The sequence below is a fragment of the Girardinichthys multiradiatus genome, chromosome 19 (assembly GCF_021462225.1).
Source record: "Girardinichthys multiradiatus isolate DD_20200921_A chromosome 19, DD_fGirMul_XY1, whole genome shotgun sequence".
NCBI lineage: Eukaryota > Metazoa > Chordata > Actinopteri > Cyprinodontiformes > Goodeidae > Girardinichthys > Girardinichthys multiradiatus.
Genome location: NC_061811.1, coordinates 28,063,233 through 28,080,405, shown reverse-complemented (window position 1 = coordinate 28,080,405; position 17,173 = coordinate 28,063,233). Strand labels below are relative to the sequence as shown.

General features: G+C 42.9%; 1 protein-coding gene across 5 annotated transcripts in view; it reads right to left on the bottom strand.

The window, feature by feature from the left end:
- Nucleotides 1–17,173, bottom strand: part of mideasb (mitotic deacetylase associated SANT domain protein b) — a 31,029-nt gene that overhangs the window by 11,293 nt on the left and 2,563 nt on the right. Inside the window, exons 1-10 of one of the 5 annotated variants that reach the window (XM_047393209.1) lie at nt 16,020–16,959; nt 13,088–13,212; nt 11,569–13,008; nt 8,333–8,605; nt 7,493–7,832; nt 6,989–7,055; nt 4,736–4,878; nt 4,340–4,443; nt 1,128–1,203; nt 687–775 (exon numbers count right to left, since the gene is read on the bottom strand). In XM_047393209.1, coding sequence (XP_047249165.1) covers nt 687–775; nt 1,128–1,203; nt 4,340–4,443; nt 4,736–4,878; nt 6,989–7,055; nt 7,493–7,832; nt 8,333–8,605; nt 11,569–12,972 — 2,496 coding nt within the window. In that variant the 5' untranslated portion in view covers nt 12,973–13,008; nt 13,088–13,212; nt 16,020–16,959. Of the gene's footprint in view, nt 1–686; nt 776–1,127; nt 1,204–4,339; nt 4,444–4,735; nt 4,879–6,988; nt 7,056–7,492; nt 7,833–8,332; nt 8,606–11,568; nt 13,213–16,019; nt 16,960–17,173 lie in introns of those variants that run through there. The other 4 variants (XM_047393211.1, XM_047393208.1, XM_047393210.1 and 1 more) reach the window with 4 other exon arrangements.

Sequence of the window (17,173 nt, the reverse complement as noted above, 5' to 3'; positions counted from 1 at the left end):
AAAGCACTTTGAATTGTCTTTTTGCTGAAATGTGCTATATAAATAAACTTGCCTTTCCTTTCTATATGTTTCAACCGTTATAAAATGTTATAAAAGAAGACTAACTGCCATCCTATCAGAAGAAGGGGGATGTATGAAGTATACGCAAGAGTAGCAATAATTGTGGCACTGGTCATTGTTTTTTAATAGTGAATATTTCCCCACTGAATAAATATAATTAAAGGTTGGATATATCTAAAAGTTTTAGTTTTATGTGCTTTAAGATTGTGCAGGGGGGCTGTTTAATCGTATCATTTACTTTGCAAAGAAACCATTACAATTTCTTGCAGGATTTGATACAAAATTGTAAAAAGCATGCAGAGCAGTTTATTAGAGCAAAGACAGAGTACAAACCACATAACCATCAACCCTGACACTCTAAACAGGCCTGACTTGACACCAATTCAAATTCCGCTGCACAGCCGTGGAAAAGCAAAGCTCTGCTTGACAATGACAGAGCAACAATCGAAACAGAAACACTGTTCCACAGTAACTGTATTTCCTTTTCCTCTGCCCACACACGGGCAAAGCACACAATATGTCACGTGTTCTTGTTCCGTGCGGAAGACGATTAGGTGGCCTTTCAAAACCCACTACAAGAATCAAACGTTTCCTCTTCTTCAGACTGAAAGCACACGCACGCATACCTGCTTCTGCACCATGAAAAAGTCCTTCTTATACGCGGCCATGCCTTTGTTGAACAGGCGCCTCTCAGCTGCCGTCCAGCTGTCTGATCCTGCAGGAGGGCAGGTAAAAAAGGAAAAGAAATATATTTGAAAACAAATACTTTCACTCCTCCAAAATTACTTCTGCATAAATATGAGGGTGTGTGGAGAAAGTGTTAAGTGGAGACCCATCCCCCCTTTTTCTTAAACCACACACACAATCAAACATCAGAGGATAAACAATGGCTCTCCTGTCTTCTGCCTGGAATTAAGCACATGCTGTATTCCCCTCCACCATCTTTATGTCGACCCTAGCAGTCATCCAGGGCACCAGCACACTTCCACTGCTGCAGCTGCTTTCAGGCAGGACAGAAAGAGAGAAAAGGCAGGGTTCCAGAATAATCAGTGTGATGCATGAATTACCTGAGTAGTGGTAGCCAGATAGATGATGGGTCTTGGGGAAGATGGGATCCCTCAGCATCAGCAGAGACAGAGCGGCCTGAGAAAAAAGTGGCATTTAAATATGATTAGGGGCTGCAAATTTAGAGAAAGGGAGCTAGGGGTGGCAGTAAGTTGGGTAAACCACTTTTTTTTTCCTGCTACAGTGCATTATATCACAATTAGACTCCATCACTTTGAAAAGTAAGAATCAACTCTGTTCTCTTTCAGAGAAACCACCTGAAGGTGCATGAATGTAGGAAGACGGCAGTTTGAGCTGGACTGCTGCAGAGAGTGGGCGCTTTGGCTGCCCCCGCCCAGGCCCCCATCATAGTTTCCTAGACAACATTGGACCGGTGCAGGTCGCTAGGGCTAGGGAAATGTCCACCTGCAGCACTATAAAGCACTATGGGAGCTCGGGATCAGGCTGCAAGGACATCCGGCATGGACATCTCTAATATTGTAAGTACCGAGTTAAGACCTCAGCATAGGCCACTATTTACACAAAGATCTGTAGTTCTGATACAATATCATTAATGGGATTCTTTCAAAGTCTTCCTTCCATTACACAGAAACATATGGGTTAATAAAGGTTTGTTTGTTTTAAAGAGCAATTAGGTATTAGGTACTAAATATACAGAAATGTACACAAACATTTAGGTTACAAAATTAACATTTGCTATCATGCAATTCAGTTCATGGACGAGTGGCAAGATGAAAGCCATCGTTAAAACAAAATCAAATGACACGGTAGTGGCAGCATCATGGTGTGGAGGTGCATTTCTTCAGGAAGGAAAGAGAAGCTGGTCATAGTTGATAAAGATAAATCGAGCTAAATACATGAAGATCTTGGAAGAACACCTGCTAGTGTGGATCGAAGCATATTCATTTATTAGAATGGCCCAGTCAAAGTCTAGACCTACATTCAATTGAGAATCAGTGGCAAGACTTGGGAAAGTGCTGCTGACAAAAGCTCTCCTTCCAGCAGGCTGCACTGGATTGTATTTAGGGGTATCAGAGTAAAAGAGCTGAAAAAATGCCCACAACTCTTTCCAGATTTTTATTAATAAAAAAAAACTGGAAACCATGCATCAACTTTCCTTCCACTTCACAGTTATGCACCACTTTGTATTGGTCTATTACATAAAATACAAATGCAAAATAAATCAAAGTTTGTCGTAACATGATGAAATGTGAAAAAGAGGTAAGAATATCTTTTTAAGGCACAGAGAATTATGTTTAATCTGAAAATGATCTCACTTAATAACTAGTAGTATCCTCTCTTGGTGAACTGGTAAAGTACCTCACACTATTTACCAATAACCCTCCTTCAACCTCATCAACAGCACAGAACAATTTCATCTGCTGGGGTTCGAGTGAACAGCATGCAGAAAGAAGCTGAGCCTCAAAGCGCTTCTTATGTTCAGCCACTGTTTTTATACAGCAGCTCGAAGTTAGCCACTAATGTCATTTATAGCCTTATTGTGATGCAATCAAAATGAGGCACAAGATGTTTTATTTCTGCAGCATGGGTGGGGCACTTATTTGTCTAGTCAGATTCATGAGCTCTGAATCACCATGAATGGCTGCAAGGGTTCTGAAATATGAGCATTACTTTGATGTCAATAATAAGGAATTACGTCTTGATCTTGCTGGTAAATCCTTCAAAAAGACGTCGAACTGGCCACTCATTCCGTTAAACTGGCACATCTAACACGGTATACATGTGACAGATCAGGACAAATCTCTTTTTCACCAACAGTTTATGATCCAGTTTCACTGACATCGACTAAGCGCTGAAATCTTTGTTTCAGCTCTTGCAGCACACATCCCTCTGCAGAGAAGCACCAGCATGCCTCAGGCTACAAACAACCAAACAGGTTTACTATCAGTCATCTCAGATCACCACAGAGCTTCAGCCCAAAGCAAAGTGAAAATCTATAGATCAGTCACTTCCGTTCAACGACCAGAGCGAGGACATCCGTAGAAAGTCAATGCCCACATTTAAATGCACACAGACAAAAAGGTTCACAGGAAGACATCAGTTTAGGCTGGCGACATTTGGAAAACCGATGTAGTAGATATATAAGAAACCTCACATTTACATATGGGTGGTTTTGGTTGTAATTTTAATACCAAGGTAAGGAAATTTCCAGCTCTCATAATTTTAAATGCTTAGCTAAAAAAACAGGTTTTGATTCATGGGACTGCCTTAGTTGTATATATATATATATATATATATATATATATATACATGTACACACTTTTTTTTTTGGTTGGTTTTACAATAAGTTACTTCGAAGAAATTATAAGGCTAAAATTCAGAGTCCAAATTGTAAAATACTAGAAATCTGCTTTTGTGCATTGCAAAAGTGTGTCAAAGTTTTGTGTATGACATTGTCAATGCAACTGTAAAACGTGCATTAACGAATGTTCGTGTATACTAACAATGAATACTTGTTAGCATGCACAGACTTGCAGAAGTCCGTGTGTGCCAACATAACAATGACTACTTTCAAAAGTATTTATTACCTTTAGACTTTTTCAGTTTTGTCCCATTGTAGCCACAAATTTCAATGCATTTCATGCAACACAAAACAGCGCATGATTGTGGACAAAAGTGGAATAAAAGGACACATGGTTTTTAATTTTTCTTCCAAATAAAAAGTCTTGCTTAAAAGTCTTGCATGCATTTGCACTGAACCCCCTTAACCCTGATACCAATAAATAAAACTCAGTTCAACACGTTGCGTTCACAAGTCAAACATCTAGTAAATGAAGTCTATGTATTCATTTAATCTCAGAACAAATACAGCGGTTCTGGCATATTGATTTATAACCTAACCCCTGCTTTAAACTTCTCCACATCTGTTCTGCGTTCCCTGGTCTTCATGATGCAGTTTGTTCACTAATGTTCTCCAACATCCAAGGCCTCCACAGAACAACTGTATTTTTATGAGATTAACTTAAACATGTAGATTCAACATATGGCTGCAATGAAAAGACCACTTTTGTTGGATTTGGAGCACATGTAAGGCCACAGGCCTATATTTAAGCAGGACAGGCAAAAATCCCCCATCTGGAATGGTAGAAGAAACAAGACTCTTCTTTCAGCTGGGGGAAGGTTAGCCCATTTGTCTATTATTCATACAAATTGCTGTGCAGTTAGTCAGTATGGATTGCTCAGCTGCACTCACCATTATGTCCCCTTTGCACTCGTATAAACAATGGTGTGCCAACTCCTGGTTGGTGCCTCCTCCATATAAAACACTGGAACAGGCTAGGTGCATGAGGTCTTCCACTGAAAGAGAGGTTGGTAGCATTACAATCTAGAATAACCACAGCAACTACTGTTTCAGAATTTAGTTCGACCACATTCCCATCATAAAAGATGATTCCTATGATTCATATTTTTTTTTTTATTGAGAAATTTTGATTTGTTTTATAAGAATGATAAACAACAACAAAAAGACAATGAACATTTAACTATTCAACATGAGCAACCTTAGTCTAGCATCAACATGCAGGCATTTACACTTCCAGTTATACAGGAGCCCAAATTGTTCTGATTTATATTGGCTTGTTTTTCTCACCCTTGTCCTGAAAGTCTGGCTTTAACTCCAGTTCAGGCGGCGGAGCCCAAACCAGTTCTGCTCGATGGCGATCCAGCTCGACAGCTGCCCTCTGCCTCAGCTCTGGCACCTCCGCTTGGTACCGCGACCCGATGTTTATTCGCCTGGGGAGATGACATAAAAACATCTGAATGAAATATATTAGGATTTACAGAAGTTTGTTTTTAAATAAAACTCCTGCATTTTGTTGTGCCATGTTATTTTTCCTGCTGATTTTTTATGTAAAACTGTAAAACTCAGTGTTAGCCAGCGAGCCATGCAGCTAAACATTGCTCAGCCACCTATTTTCCTATAATACAGTACATTGTTTTTTGATCTACAAGTCTGGGTTTTCCATAACAATTTACTCTTTACAACGAGATCCCCAGTAAAAACACTCAATGTATTGGATGCTGCAGCTACAGGTCTGTCAGCCTCACAGGTCTGGAGTTTTAAAGTGAAACTCTCGAGTTTCTTTGCATTATAATGTTGCTTTATGAAAAGTCCTGAAGACATTGTAGAGGCTCTCATGCTTGGAGCATTAAAAACAAAATAACATGTTTTTTATAACATGTTTTTTCAAATTATTCAACTTTATAAAAAAGGCTTCTAATGACGTAATGTGGAGTTATGCAGGACATAAGACAAATATTCCTAAATGCACTTCTGAATGGATATTTCTGTTTTTTACTTTCGGAAAACTCAAAGGTCCCTTCCTCTTTTGCATTTCCCATGAGCTTGCCGTATTTCCCACCAAGTGCGTATGAGTGTACTCTAGCAGCCCGCTCGAGGGACAGTAGGTCGTTGTGAGCCGACCTGCGATAGCTGTATTGTGTTTGGGAATTGAAACTGAAAGCATGATTTGTGGATAGTCTCAGTAGTCTGCGGCTGAGCAACCGCTGAACAAATGGCATCAGTCAGGCCAAGGCTTGAACAATACAACGCCGTAAACTGCTGCTCTTTGTTGATACAATGACAAACAACTTGCAGCTGCTAAAGGTGGTAAATCATAATATTAAATCAAGGGGTCAATGTAAAAACTCATACCTGTTGTTCTTAAGCCCTCTTTGATTTCAGGACAGTCCCAACAAACTGTATATCAGGCGATCCACATTATTTTGTTGATCAGTTTGGGTTTTCTCCAGTATTTCACTCTTTACACTAATGTACACAGTGATAAAGATACATTATTGGCTGCTGCAGCTAAATGTCTGTCTCTGTCATGTGACCTACTCTACCACCTGTGCTCAGTTAACCATAGCTGGCAAAAAGAGAGCAGCCGAAACACTAGTTGTTAAATTTTACAATGTTCAAAGCAAAGCGGAGACTCTCTGAAGCTGAGGAACAAAGTTCCTTCTTAGTTTTGTCTACATACAACAGAAGGAAAATAAACTTGCATGCATTTGCGTTGCACTTTAGCTAACTGCTCCACGTGAAAACGTTGCAAGAAGAAGCAGGAAGTGAGTTTACTGAAGAATGTAGCTAGATGCGTCAAGTCAGATATTTTTGTTTAGCATTAAAAGGCAGACCTGTTGAAACTGTAAGAACAAAATATCTATTGTGTTCATGAAAATAAAAATAAAAAAACAGAACATCACCAGTGAGTGACTTACGTGATTGGACTGATTGATTTCTATACATAAGCTGGACATTTTGTTGTGAATTGGTGCTATTTAAATAAACTGAACTGAAGTTAACCATCATCACAACACTCGTACACCATGTAATAGTGATGAAGCGCAGTATGAAATTTTACTGCACTTTAGGCTGAGTGTTCAAGCATGCAAATGGCATTGATTTGTATAAAGTATTAGTGGGACTGGGTGTCCGTATTGAAACATACATAAATAACTCGAGCATCAAGGAGATAAAACGGATCATGATATCCCTAATACAGAGACTGTTGGAGCTTAACTTTATTGCCCTCAGCTTTTAGAAAGCTTTCATTATGTTTGTTTGTTACTGTATGCTGAGAAAAGGGCAGATTCTGGTGGAAGATGGAACAAACAGTCGAGTGGTAATAGTGGCACTCGGATTAAACGTCAGGTTTAGAATTTCAGGAACAAGTCTTCTCCTTCGAGACAATTTATGACTCAATCCAGTGTTGTTTTGAATAATTGATGACAGGGCTATTCCTCCAGCTGGGATAATGCAAGCTTCAGAGGAGCAGCTATCATTTCTGTGAAGATGTCGGCCTCCAAACCACTTATTTCCAGAATAAAAGGGGATACTCACGGCTCAATGCTGACTGGAGTGGTCTCGCTCATGGCGGACAACACTGGTGGTGTGATGTCGCAGCTGCCTAAAAAGCGGCAAAACAAAATACAGTCAGTGACAAAAATGACATGATGTCTCATCACCAAGTCTCCCATCTTTGTTTTAATGTCTGCTTTCTTCTTCTTGTCAAACTGAACTGCATTTAAACTAATTTTAATATCATCACATTTTGGAACAGTACAGCCAATCTGACCTGACACTGCAAGGCAACCAGACCCACCCCACTCTTTGCATTTGCTGCCAGGAATGGCCCCAAAAGAACTCATCTGATAGAATATTAGTCTCCTAATATTTAAGCAACTGTCATAATTTATTCATAAACTAGTAATATGCTCTGAAATAACAATATTTTTTGTAATTAACTTTCATATGGTGACAACTAATCTGCTTATGGCTCCATATAGGTTGTTGCATTTCAGATGTCCTGTGGATAATTAGACCAGAAGATGTTACTGCACTCACTGGAACGCAATAAGCTACGAGTAGCCGATTTAGGAGTCGCAGGAGGGGGCAGGCCTGGACCACTGCCTGCAGCTGACGAGAGGAAGGTGGAGAAGTAGAGGCCTGAGCCCTCCCGAACGGGGCTGAGGATAGGCGGAGGCGTGTATGGGGGCATCGTGATCGGGTTGTCGGCGAGGCGAACCGGAGAGCGAAGGTGGCTCTGGTAGGGTGTGATGCTGGAGTAGACAGGCGGGGCAATGAATAAACTGGGTTTGGGCGGCGGGATGAAGAGAGGCTCCGGTCGGGGACGGCGTTTGGACTTCTTGCCGTCATCATCCCTCTCTCCCTCGGTGCCGTCATTCTGGAGTGCAGAGGTGAAACATTAATTACTACAGTATCCGTGTGCGTGGTAAGACTTTAGGATGGAAACAAAACATAAAAAGCACATTAAAGAATGCAAGCCAAAAAGGCGGCTTTCCTGAAATGTGTGAGGAACAGAGCAGCTCGGCTTAAATGTATGGTACACAATGTACAGTATCAGAATGCTGCTAATCTGCCTGATCTAGGACAGGGCATCAAGTTCACCAAACACCCCCAACTGAATGTGGGAAAGGGAGAAAATGGGGGAGGGACAACATGGAATACGGCAGGGGGAAGGGACAGTGCGTCTGTGAGGCAGTGTGGCATTAATTCAAGGATTTATAGCTGGAATTAAAACAGACTAAATCCAGACTGATGAAGACAACAGGATAATGGATTGTTACCCACAGTTCTAAGGAGGATCTTCACGTTGTTTTTGTTTTTTTAAAGCATTTAAAAACATATGATAGAAGACAAACAAAAAAACAGATAAGCACCCACCTGCTCCGAACTTTCTGACAAGGAATTTCGGAGCGAGCGTCTCCGGGTGACGATGACTGAGGGCTTATGATCTGCACGGCCAAGGTCTTGGTGGTTGGAAGGCCTGTGAGGCCAGCTGGATGCTAGAGCTGTGCCATCCCTATCCGGAGACGAGGGTTCCCGTCTCCGAACGGGAACAGATACGGGGATGACGAGTGGAAGGAGGCCGTCATCTCGAGGCCGCTTGGCGTTCATGCCCTCTGGTTCAGCGGGACTCCACGGCCTGTGTGGCTCCTAACCGACAGCAAATAAAAGGTTGCAATGCCTATTAGCACTGCTGTTCTCAAGACAGAAGTTGGATATACATATGCAGACAAATGTATTGGCAGCACTGGTAAAGACGTGTAACAAGTCTTAAAATAGATTCGTCTTCAACTTAAAGATCTAACCTTTAAGTTGAGTACATTTGTTAAGAATGGAAAAAAAATCCTGTGTTAGGAGATTATTTTTTAACTAATCGGCTAAGTTCCAGTTTAGTGGTAGACGCAGCCAGATTTTTTATTTAGATATCCAGGATTTTCAAAGAGATCCTGCTGCAATCCACTCTAACAAGGCTCCCAGGGTCTTTGGAAGAGACTTGCTCTTCCCAAAAGAACTGGTTTCCATTTACTGTGGATAGCATTTGCTGACTGTTACAGATACTACGTGACCTCAAGATACCACACTATGCTGCGGTTCTTTTACATTTATAAAGAAAGATAATTAGAAAGTCGTGGATTTCTGGTTTGAAGTTCCTATAGACTCTAATCAACTTAAAAAAGTGAAGTAAAAATAAAATAAAAGCATTTTTCAGACACGTGTAGGCGATTGTTAAAAGTACCAATAATTGTTCTATCAGTGGTTTTGAGTGGCTATGGCTTTAAACAAAAGCACCACGTGTCCACAAGGTGGAGGATCTGTAATGCTGTGGGCCTGTTTCAATTAACCTACATTCTCCTGACACTTTTCTTTACCATTTCACAATGTCCCCACCACTCCCTGAGGTCTTTAGCATGTCAGCCACTGTCTTTGATTTTCATATTTTAAACTTCTCACTACATTGCTTCATGTTCACTAGCACCTGTAAGCAGCCATCAACGGAGTACCTCTAGGGAATCAACTCTTGCACTTGCAATATTTTGTACAATAGTGTGGAGATGATGATTACAATTTGAAAATGGGTCACCATTGGCTATTTAGACAGGATAATGATGTGATACAAATAGCTAAATTAACAAAGGAATTAGTCACCAGGCATTAAAAAAGAAAATCAACCTTCAACGGCCGTCTCAGTCTTTAGAACTAAATCCTATGAAAAACCTGTGAGCTGAGCTGAAGACAAGAGAGTCTCAGAGAGGACCCGGGACAATTATTTCTTAATATTTTCCCCCCATTGAATAAAGACACTCAAAATTAAAAGGATGGATTTTTCAGTTCAGGATAAAACTCCTGCAAACGAAGGGTTTTGAGACCTCTTCATCTCTACTATGAGCGCCCACAAATTAATCCGCTACATATGAGGATTTAAAAAACAAGTGTTATTATAAACCTGAAAGCAAAGGGACTTCTAAACAAGGCAAGTGGGACTGTTGGACTGATGGAGAACGGAAACAGCTGTAAATTATTAAAACAATCTGCCACATTTAAACTGGTTCAAACTGTGTGATGCAAAAAATAACTGCCAAGTAAATTACATACATACAAGATCTGAGCATTTCTATGGCTATTTATCGCCATAATTCAGGAAAATACTTTAGTACAAAGAAAAATAAAATGGCACACTATGGTTTAGTGGATGGTTATAAATGTTTGTTTATGGGTACAATATGGAAGTAGGAAGGCAACATATGGGAAAAGAATAGGGTAAGGAATTGGAGAAGTGAACTAACCGAGGCATGCATCAGATGAATTATTACTTTTAGTTCTATATATATTTTTTTTTTATTATATCAAGATTATTATCATTATTAAACCAAAATGTCCAAACCTGAGGGAATAAACGTCTTAAAAAGTTGTTTTGTCGCCGCCACTTCTTGCATTGTTCTGCGCGTCTACAACTTGACTTTAAACAGAAGTGTTGCACTTAAGGGTTAAAATCTTAACGCCGCTGTCAAAGGAACTGTCCCCTTTGCATTCTGCACGTGTTTTTCTTTGATAAACCACAATGACTGAGCATTGGCGGCGGCTGTAATTCAAAGCCGCAGTCGACTTTGGACTGCAACATAATCTAAAACCACTGCATCAGAAGACTGTTAAAAGGCAGATGCTCGCTGCGTCAGGGCCGGAGAGGAACAGGCTGCTGTGGCCTACGCTGGGTTGGTGCTTATTATTACTGGTGGAAAACTCCAGCCCCCTACAACAGAGACGTGGAGAGATATTCTGCTGAGCACTGCAGGGGAGGCAACCCTGAACCCCCACCCTACACCGAGGCATGAGGGGGAGGGTGGCACAAGCTGGAGTTTCTCTCTCTTTTTTTTTTAATGGAGGGGGAGTGTGCAGGCATGTAACCAAACACACAGGCTGCATGATCAGCTACTCATAAGGCGAATTCAGGGCACGACTGTGCTGCACTACAAACAAACTCCGCTGTTTGGCAACAGGACTTGTTGCACAAGAGGCTTTCAGCACACAAGCAAAGATAAATTTATGAGCCCCTGCTTTTGGATTATTGTTGTTCAACCTCATTTATAGTTAAAACTGCCTGAAACGTTACACCCAAAGCTGCACATAAAGAACGTTTATACTCTGCAGCAAAGCTCTGAGTGTAAAGCCTCGCTTTGCTCCAGATTTTGCCCATAAGGCAGACCTGAGACAGCTCACTTTGTGGCGTACACATCACTGGCTGCTGATTTACATCCAATCGTACACAGTCATCACAAACGGCGAGCTTTTGCACACTTTTTCTGGCGGTCATGTTAGGCCGTTTGCTCCGTTTTACACTACTGTTGTGGGAGTTTAAGTCCCAATGCAATTATATCCTTGGATAGCGCTAGAAGAATAGATTTTTTAGCTCTTGCCGAGTAAAGGCATTGAGCTCCTAGCGACGGGCTGAGCTTTAAACTGCAGTGCAGTCGGGGGGAATTCAGAGCATTCAGTCCTCTTCTGTAAACGCTTATCTCTGTGCCTCTGTGGGTTAACAGAAAACACCTGAGGAATACATGAATGAGCAAAACAAAAAAGGTAGAAAGGCAACAATAAAACGTTTTTTTTTTTTTTACCTTACTGAGTGAGGGAGACTTCCTTTCTGAGGCCTCTTGAGCAAGCATCTCCAGGTTGACCTCCTGGGACACCCGCCGCTTCCTGCGTGTGCTCTGGATGACCCCTGTGGGCGCCCCTTGAACATCACGGGCCCCGTTTTCGGGTCCAGATTGATCCGAGCACACACTCAAAAAGGGGTTATCAGATGGCGCCCCACCTTCCTTGGACAGCCGGCGGGATCTGCGAAGCTGCCCCTGGGATTGGAGCTGTGTCTGAGACTGCGATGGGGGCTCGGGAGGCGGAGGGGCCTGGAGAGGATCGGATGGCTGCTGGGGTTCTGGCGTGATGTCTTGGATCACCGGTTCCTGGATCTTTGGTGGAGCTGGAGCGGTGGATTCCTGGGAGTGTACAACAACGGGCTGTGGATGAGGGTGTGCACTTTGTGCACCAGAGAAATAGTCTAGCACATGGGGGTTTTGTTGTTGCAACTGCTGAGGTTGCATTTGCTGCTGAATCTGGAGCTGTTGCCGCTGTTGTTGCATCTTTTGTTGCTGCTGCTCATGGTGTAACTGCTGCTGTTGTTGTAACTGCACATGTGGATGTCGTATGATTTGCTGATGCTGCTGAATTTGCTGCTGGATGGCATGATGCTGCTGCTGCCGTTGCATTTGTTCTTGATTCTGCAGCTGCTGCAGGTGTAGCATGGCTTTAGAATTAGGTGCCGAGTAGTTAGGGGGGTTAGGTAGAGTGCTCCTGTTCCCTTGGAAGGTCTGGTAATAAGCTGGCAGGTGCTGTTTGGGCTGACCGAAGGCTAGCTGGAAAGACTGCAAAACTGAGCTTCCTCCAGGGTGGGAGGCGCTCTGCTGCTGAGCGTTCAGTACTCCAGGTTTCAGCGTCTCCTGAAAGACCTGGGAAGCCTGCTGCTGCTCCCACTCCAGCGCTCGAGACTTTGCAACTTCTGCTGCTCTGTTTGTTGGCTGCTGATGCGGCTGTAAGCCACCGGAGGTCTCGTGCATCGGTTTCACAAATGCATTCTGGGTCCTTGTGTAATTTGCAAAGGCTGGCCCCCAGTTAGGCATGGTCCAAGAGGCAGCTCTCTGCTGCTGCAGTTGACTGGGCTCCGGGTGAGCCCACTTCATTGGCACAGTCTGCTGATAGTGACCCCTGCTCTGGTCCCCCTTATCTGGGCTGAAGATCACAGAGTTGAGATACATGTGAGGACCCTCTGGATTGGAGGTCACAGTACTTGCTGCCTCACTTTGTCCAGACTCTGAGGCAGTGCCTCCTGGGACAAAGTAAGCCCCGTCAGGATGCTGCGAAGTCTCCTTCATTGAGTCTCCACCTTGATCGCTGAAGAACGTGATCCGTTTGCCCGTTCTTTTAGCGCTGTGTTTCTGCTGGGCAGGTACACTCATGACGAGCATGAATAGGGCAAAGCAGGGAACCACTCCAACCTAATCCTACACAGAACGTCGTTTGCCTTTAAAAATAATAACACACTGACGTAAAAATTCAGTAAAAATGGAGCTGTGTACTGACATCAGCATAAGGAGGAGATTATCCTCTATACCCTCTGAAGTAGTTACAACCTACTCAGAGGTCTACAGTTGGGGGTGAAAAGATCTGAAGAAGTCTGCATGTTTTTCTCATTCATGGGCGACACCCTGCATAGAGAAAATGAGACAGAGGTCACTGGTTAAACAATCAGACCAAAAAGGGACCCCAAAGAGGGGGTCTCATTAGCATCAGCCATGTAAAAACCTGCTGTTTGCTTTGTCAGCAAAAGACCTCCTTTGAAAAGGTACTGACTGGGAGAATAGCACTGAGGGACGGGTTTACATGCTGGCTCACAGTGTCATGTTACAAACAACAAGTTATAGATGAACACAACAGTGCAAAAATATGAAGCTGAAGAAACATACATTTCAATTTTCCCCCTAAAAGATATCTGAAAAGTGTGGTGTGCATTTGTATTCATCCCCCTGTGATCTGATAGTCGAAATAAAATCAAGTGCAAATGATTTTCTTTTGAAGCAACTATTTAGTATTTTTCACCATTACACAATGTCTCCACCATTCTCTGTGAGCTTTAGCATCTCAGCCACTAAAAATATGGGTCAGGTGTGGCTTTGAATGGCAGTTAAGAGTCCATTCAACTGGTGAAATACATTATTGACATACAGACACCTGAAATATAATAACCTAGTAAATATTGTGTCCAAGTGGTCCTCTGCGGTTGCGGTACGAAAGACACTTATATTACCATGGCGACTGCCATTCAATGTATTGTGCTGCTCGAGTTTAGATTAAAACACATGTGTGTGTTAGAATGGCCCAGTACAAGGCCAGGCCTAAATCCAATCGCACTTGAAAAATCTGAGACGCTGTTCACAGATGCTCTCCCTCTAATTGGACCGAGCATGAGCTAAAACCAAATGAGCAAAACTGTCAGGCTCCACATGTGTAAAGCTGCTCGATAAATACCCACATATGCCTGCAGCTGAAATTTCAGTTAAAGGTGGTTCTACAAAGTACTGACCCAGGGGGGCTGATTACTAATGCATACCACAGTTTTTAGTTTAACTTTGGAAAATGTGTTAAAAACCATGTATCTGTACAATTATGCATTACATTATGTTGGTGTATCATATAGAAATCCCCAAAAACACACTGAGGTTTGTGGTTGTAACGTGTCAGAAATTGAAAGTTAAAACGGTTTAACACTTTTGAAAGGCACTATATGTCAATACAGGCAAAGAGAAGCAATAGGCTGTACGACTTGACCTGTTCTTACTTGTAGAAACAGAGGAAAGCAGATGACAGATACAGCTTAATCAATAGTGACTAGAGATATAATCATGTGTTATGAATGCACAGTGTTCATGTTGGGACAGTTCACATCATTGACTGACTGGCTTAGTTAGAGCTTCCTCCTCTTTATCAAAGTCCTAACAGTCGCTAGACATGACACAGAAAAAAAAAAAAAAACCAACACAAATTTCCCTGCCAAAGTAAAGCTGAAGGTGATAGAAAACGCTTTTTTTTTTTTTTTTTTTACTACAACTGTGTGACTCAGAGGTGAAAATAAGAAGGGAGTCTGTGCCCTCTGAACGACGGCTACAATTTCAGAAAGAAGGCTAGCAGAAAGTGAGCAAATATGAGTCACAGTGTAGCGATCTATGCAAAGATTGGGGGGGGAGGGGGTCAAAACATCCCCACATCTTGACAATTACCGTGGCAACCCAGGCTGATTGTATATTACAAAATGGCCAGGTTTCAGAGCACATTTTGGCACGTGTGTCAAATTCTAATTGTTCCATCTGTGCAAAGTAAAGACCATCCAGTGCTCAAGTCAACAATCTAAAGACAAAGAAGCGTGTAGACTGTTCTCTGAATTATGATAATCAGCTGCTTGCAGATAGATTCTTAACCTAATAGGATAGCTGCAAAAATTAATCCTGAAATCTCCTCAAAATAAACCATCTCCTACAACTAAGGAAGAGGCTGACAATAGTCACCCTTTACTCTGGTGGCCTGGGGAAAGTCTTAAAATAGACATTCTGCAGCTGTTCAGATCCTGCACTGGCCGGGAGAGGGGGAGCACCATTGACAGAGGGAAGTCAAAGACCACGCTGTGTGGCCAATAAACAACATGTGTGCAGCAGCAGCGCCATGTGATGGTACTGACATGCTGTCAGATCCTGTGATGCATCCTCCCTGGAAAAGGTGCTTATGAATAGTTCTGTTTATCCTTGTAGAACCTGCTGATTACAGGGTAGCTCCGCTGGTTATTAAGCAAGCGCACGCTCCATCTGAGGTGAAAGATCATCATTACGCATCACAAGTGCAACCCTTACACAAGCCCGGAGTTTAGCACATAACGCGGCAAATTGGCCTAAAATAAATGTCTAGCGCCTTAATCCATTGCCATTTGCTAATTTCAAACTACTAGTGCGGCCTGCAAAGAGATCAGGACTCTTTCTAGACCCCCCCCCCCATCACTTTCTGAGGCCAGCCAGCTCAGCGCTATTTACGAGAAGTCCTTTGTTGCAGAAAACGGATTATCCAGTCACTAATGCCGTGTCCCGCAGCAGCAAACTGACCCGACAGTGCCCGCCACTTGGACAAAAAGCGTGGCAGCAGAAGAACGGAGAGATCCCACTGATCGATTCAAGTTGTCAAAAGGTTAAAACGTCACGTTTCTTCCTGTGCATTATCCGTGCAGTTCGCTTGCGGGCTGACACGGAACCACCATTCCCAGCCTTACGAGCGAGCGATGATGGCGATGACGAGCCCGGGGTCCGAAGCTGCTCCCCGTCCGACGTAAACAAAACTTTTTTTTTTTTTTTTTTCAGCGAGCTGCGGCCACAATAACATGCAACGTCAACCACAACATCTACATCGATCATAACAACATCGCCACAGTCATCGACTCCACGGCCTCGGCTCTCGTCTAGCTCCCGATACTTACTGTGAAAAGCTGCTCAGCCGCGCAGGATCGCTTCTCTCGCAGCGGCCAGCAGCAGCAGCAGCGGCGGCCCCGCGATGATGACTGCACACATCCCCGAGGTTGACTCATGCTACGCTGCTGACCCACGCATTTGTACTGTTTTCCTCCATTCCTTCGGCGCCCCCAGCTAAGTAGAAGGAAAACAAGTGAGGGGAGGAGGAGGAGGAGGAGGAGGAGGAGGAGGGGGGGGGACGGCGACGTTGCAGCGTAAACACAAACGTACTAATGCGCATGCACAGAAGCGCAATGCAGCCGCTGTTTGTTGCACATTATTGCACTGTGATTGCAGGAAGAAGAAAAAAAAAAAACTGATGCGGCCTGCTGCCGTGCATCGACTCTGCTTCTCTGGCTGTCTTGATGATTCCCACCTCCCCTCTGCCGCCGCCACCTCACTGGCCCCGCCTCTTCCCTGCCCATAAAAGGCTTTTCCTCTGACACGCAAGGCGCTGTAATTTACGGAGCAAGATCCCTCTCAGTCCATGCGGGAAATTCCAACACACAGAGGAGGACCGCGGGAATGAAAGGGAAAAACAAACGCACCCGGCTACGCTGGAATTCATGTTTCCTTTTACTTTTTTTTTTTACTCCTAAAAAACGTCTTGAAACGCATGTGTGGTGCTGGTGATATGATTACTCAGCAAAAACGGGTGGAAAAGCCCCACGGGGAACAATTTTATTTATATTATGGCTGCACCTAATGCTTTCACCGTGATTTCACCTTTATTCCCCTCACAATCATCCAAAACAAGGAAACAAGGCACATTTTCAGACAGGAAAACATCCTGAAGTCATGGGAAATGTTTGTGGAAGAAGATAAAATGAATTACAAGGAAGAAATGAGACAAGGCAAGCAGTTTTGTGCTTTAACTTAAAAACAGAGCTGACATAAAAAGGGAGAAGGCATGGGCCGGTGTGTGATTCTCATGGTATGTACCTACATAAAAATGTAACACTAGAATGTATAACACAAAGTAACAACACTCAGCAGCTGGTAAAATACTACAAACACATTGTTCTTCACTACAGATGTACTAATCAATCAGCCAGAGATCAGAATCGCCCAATTTTCTACTGAAAATTGATCAGTAATCAGCAATCTGAATATTCTTTCCAAT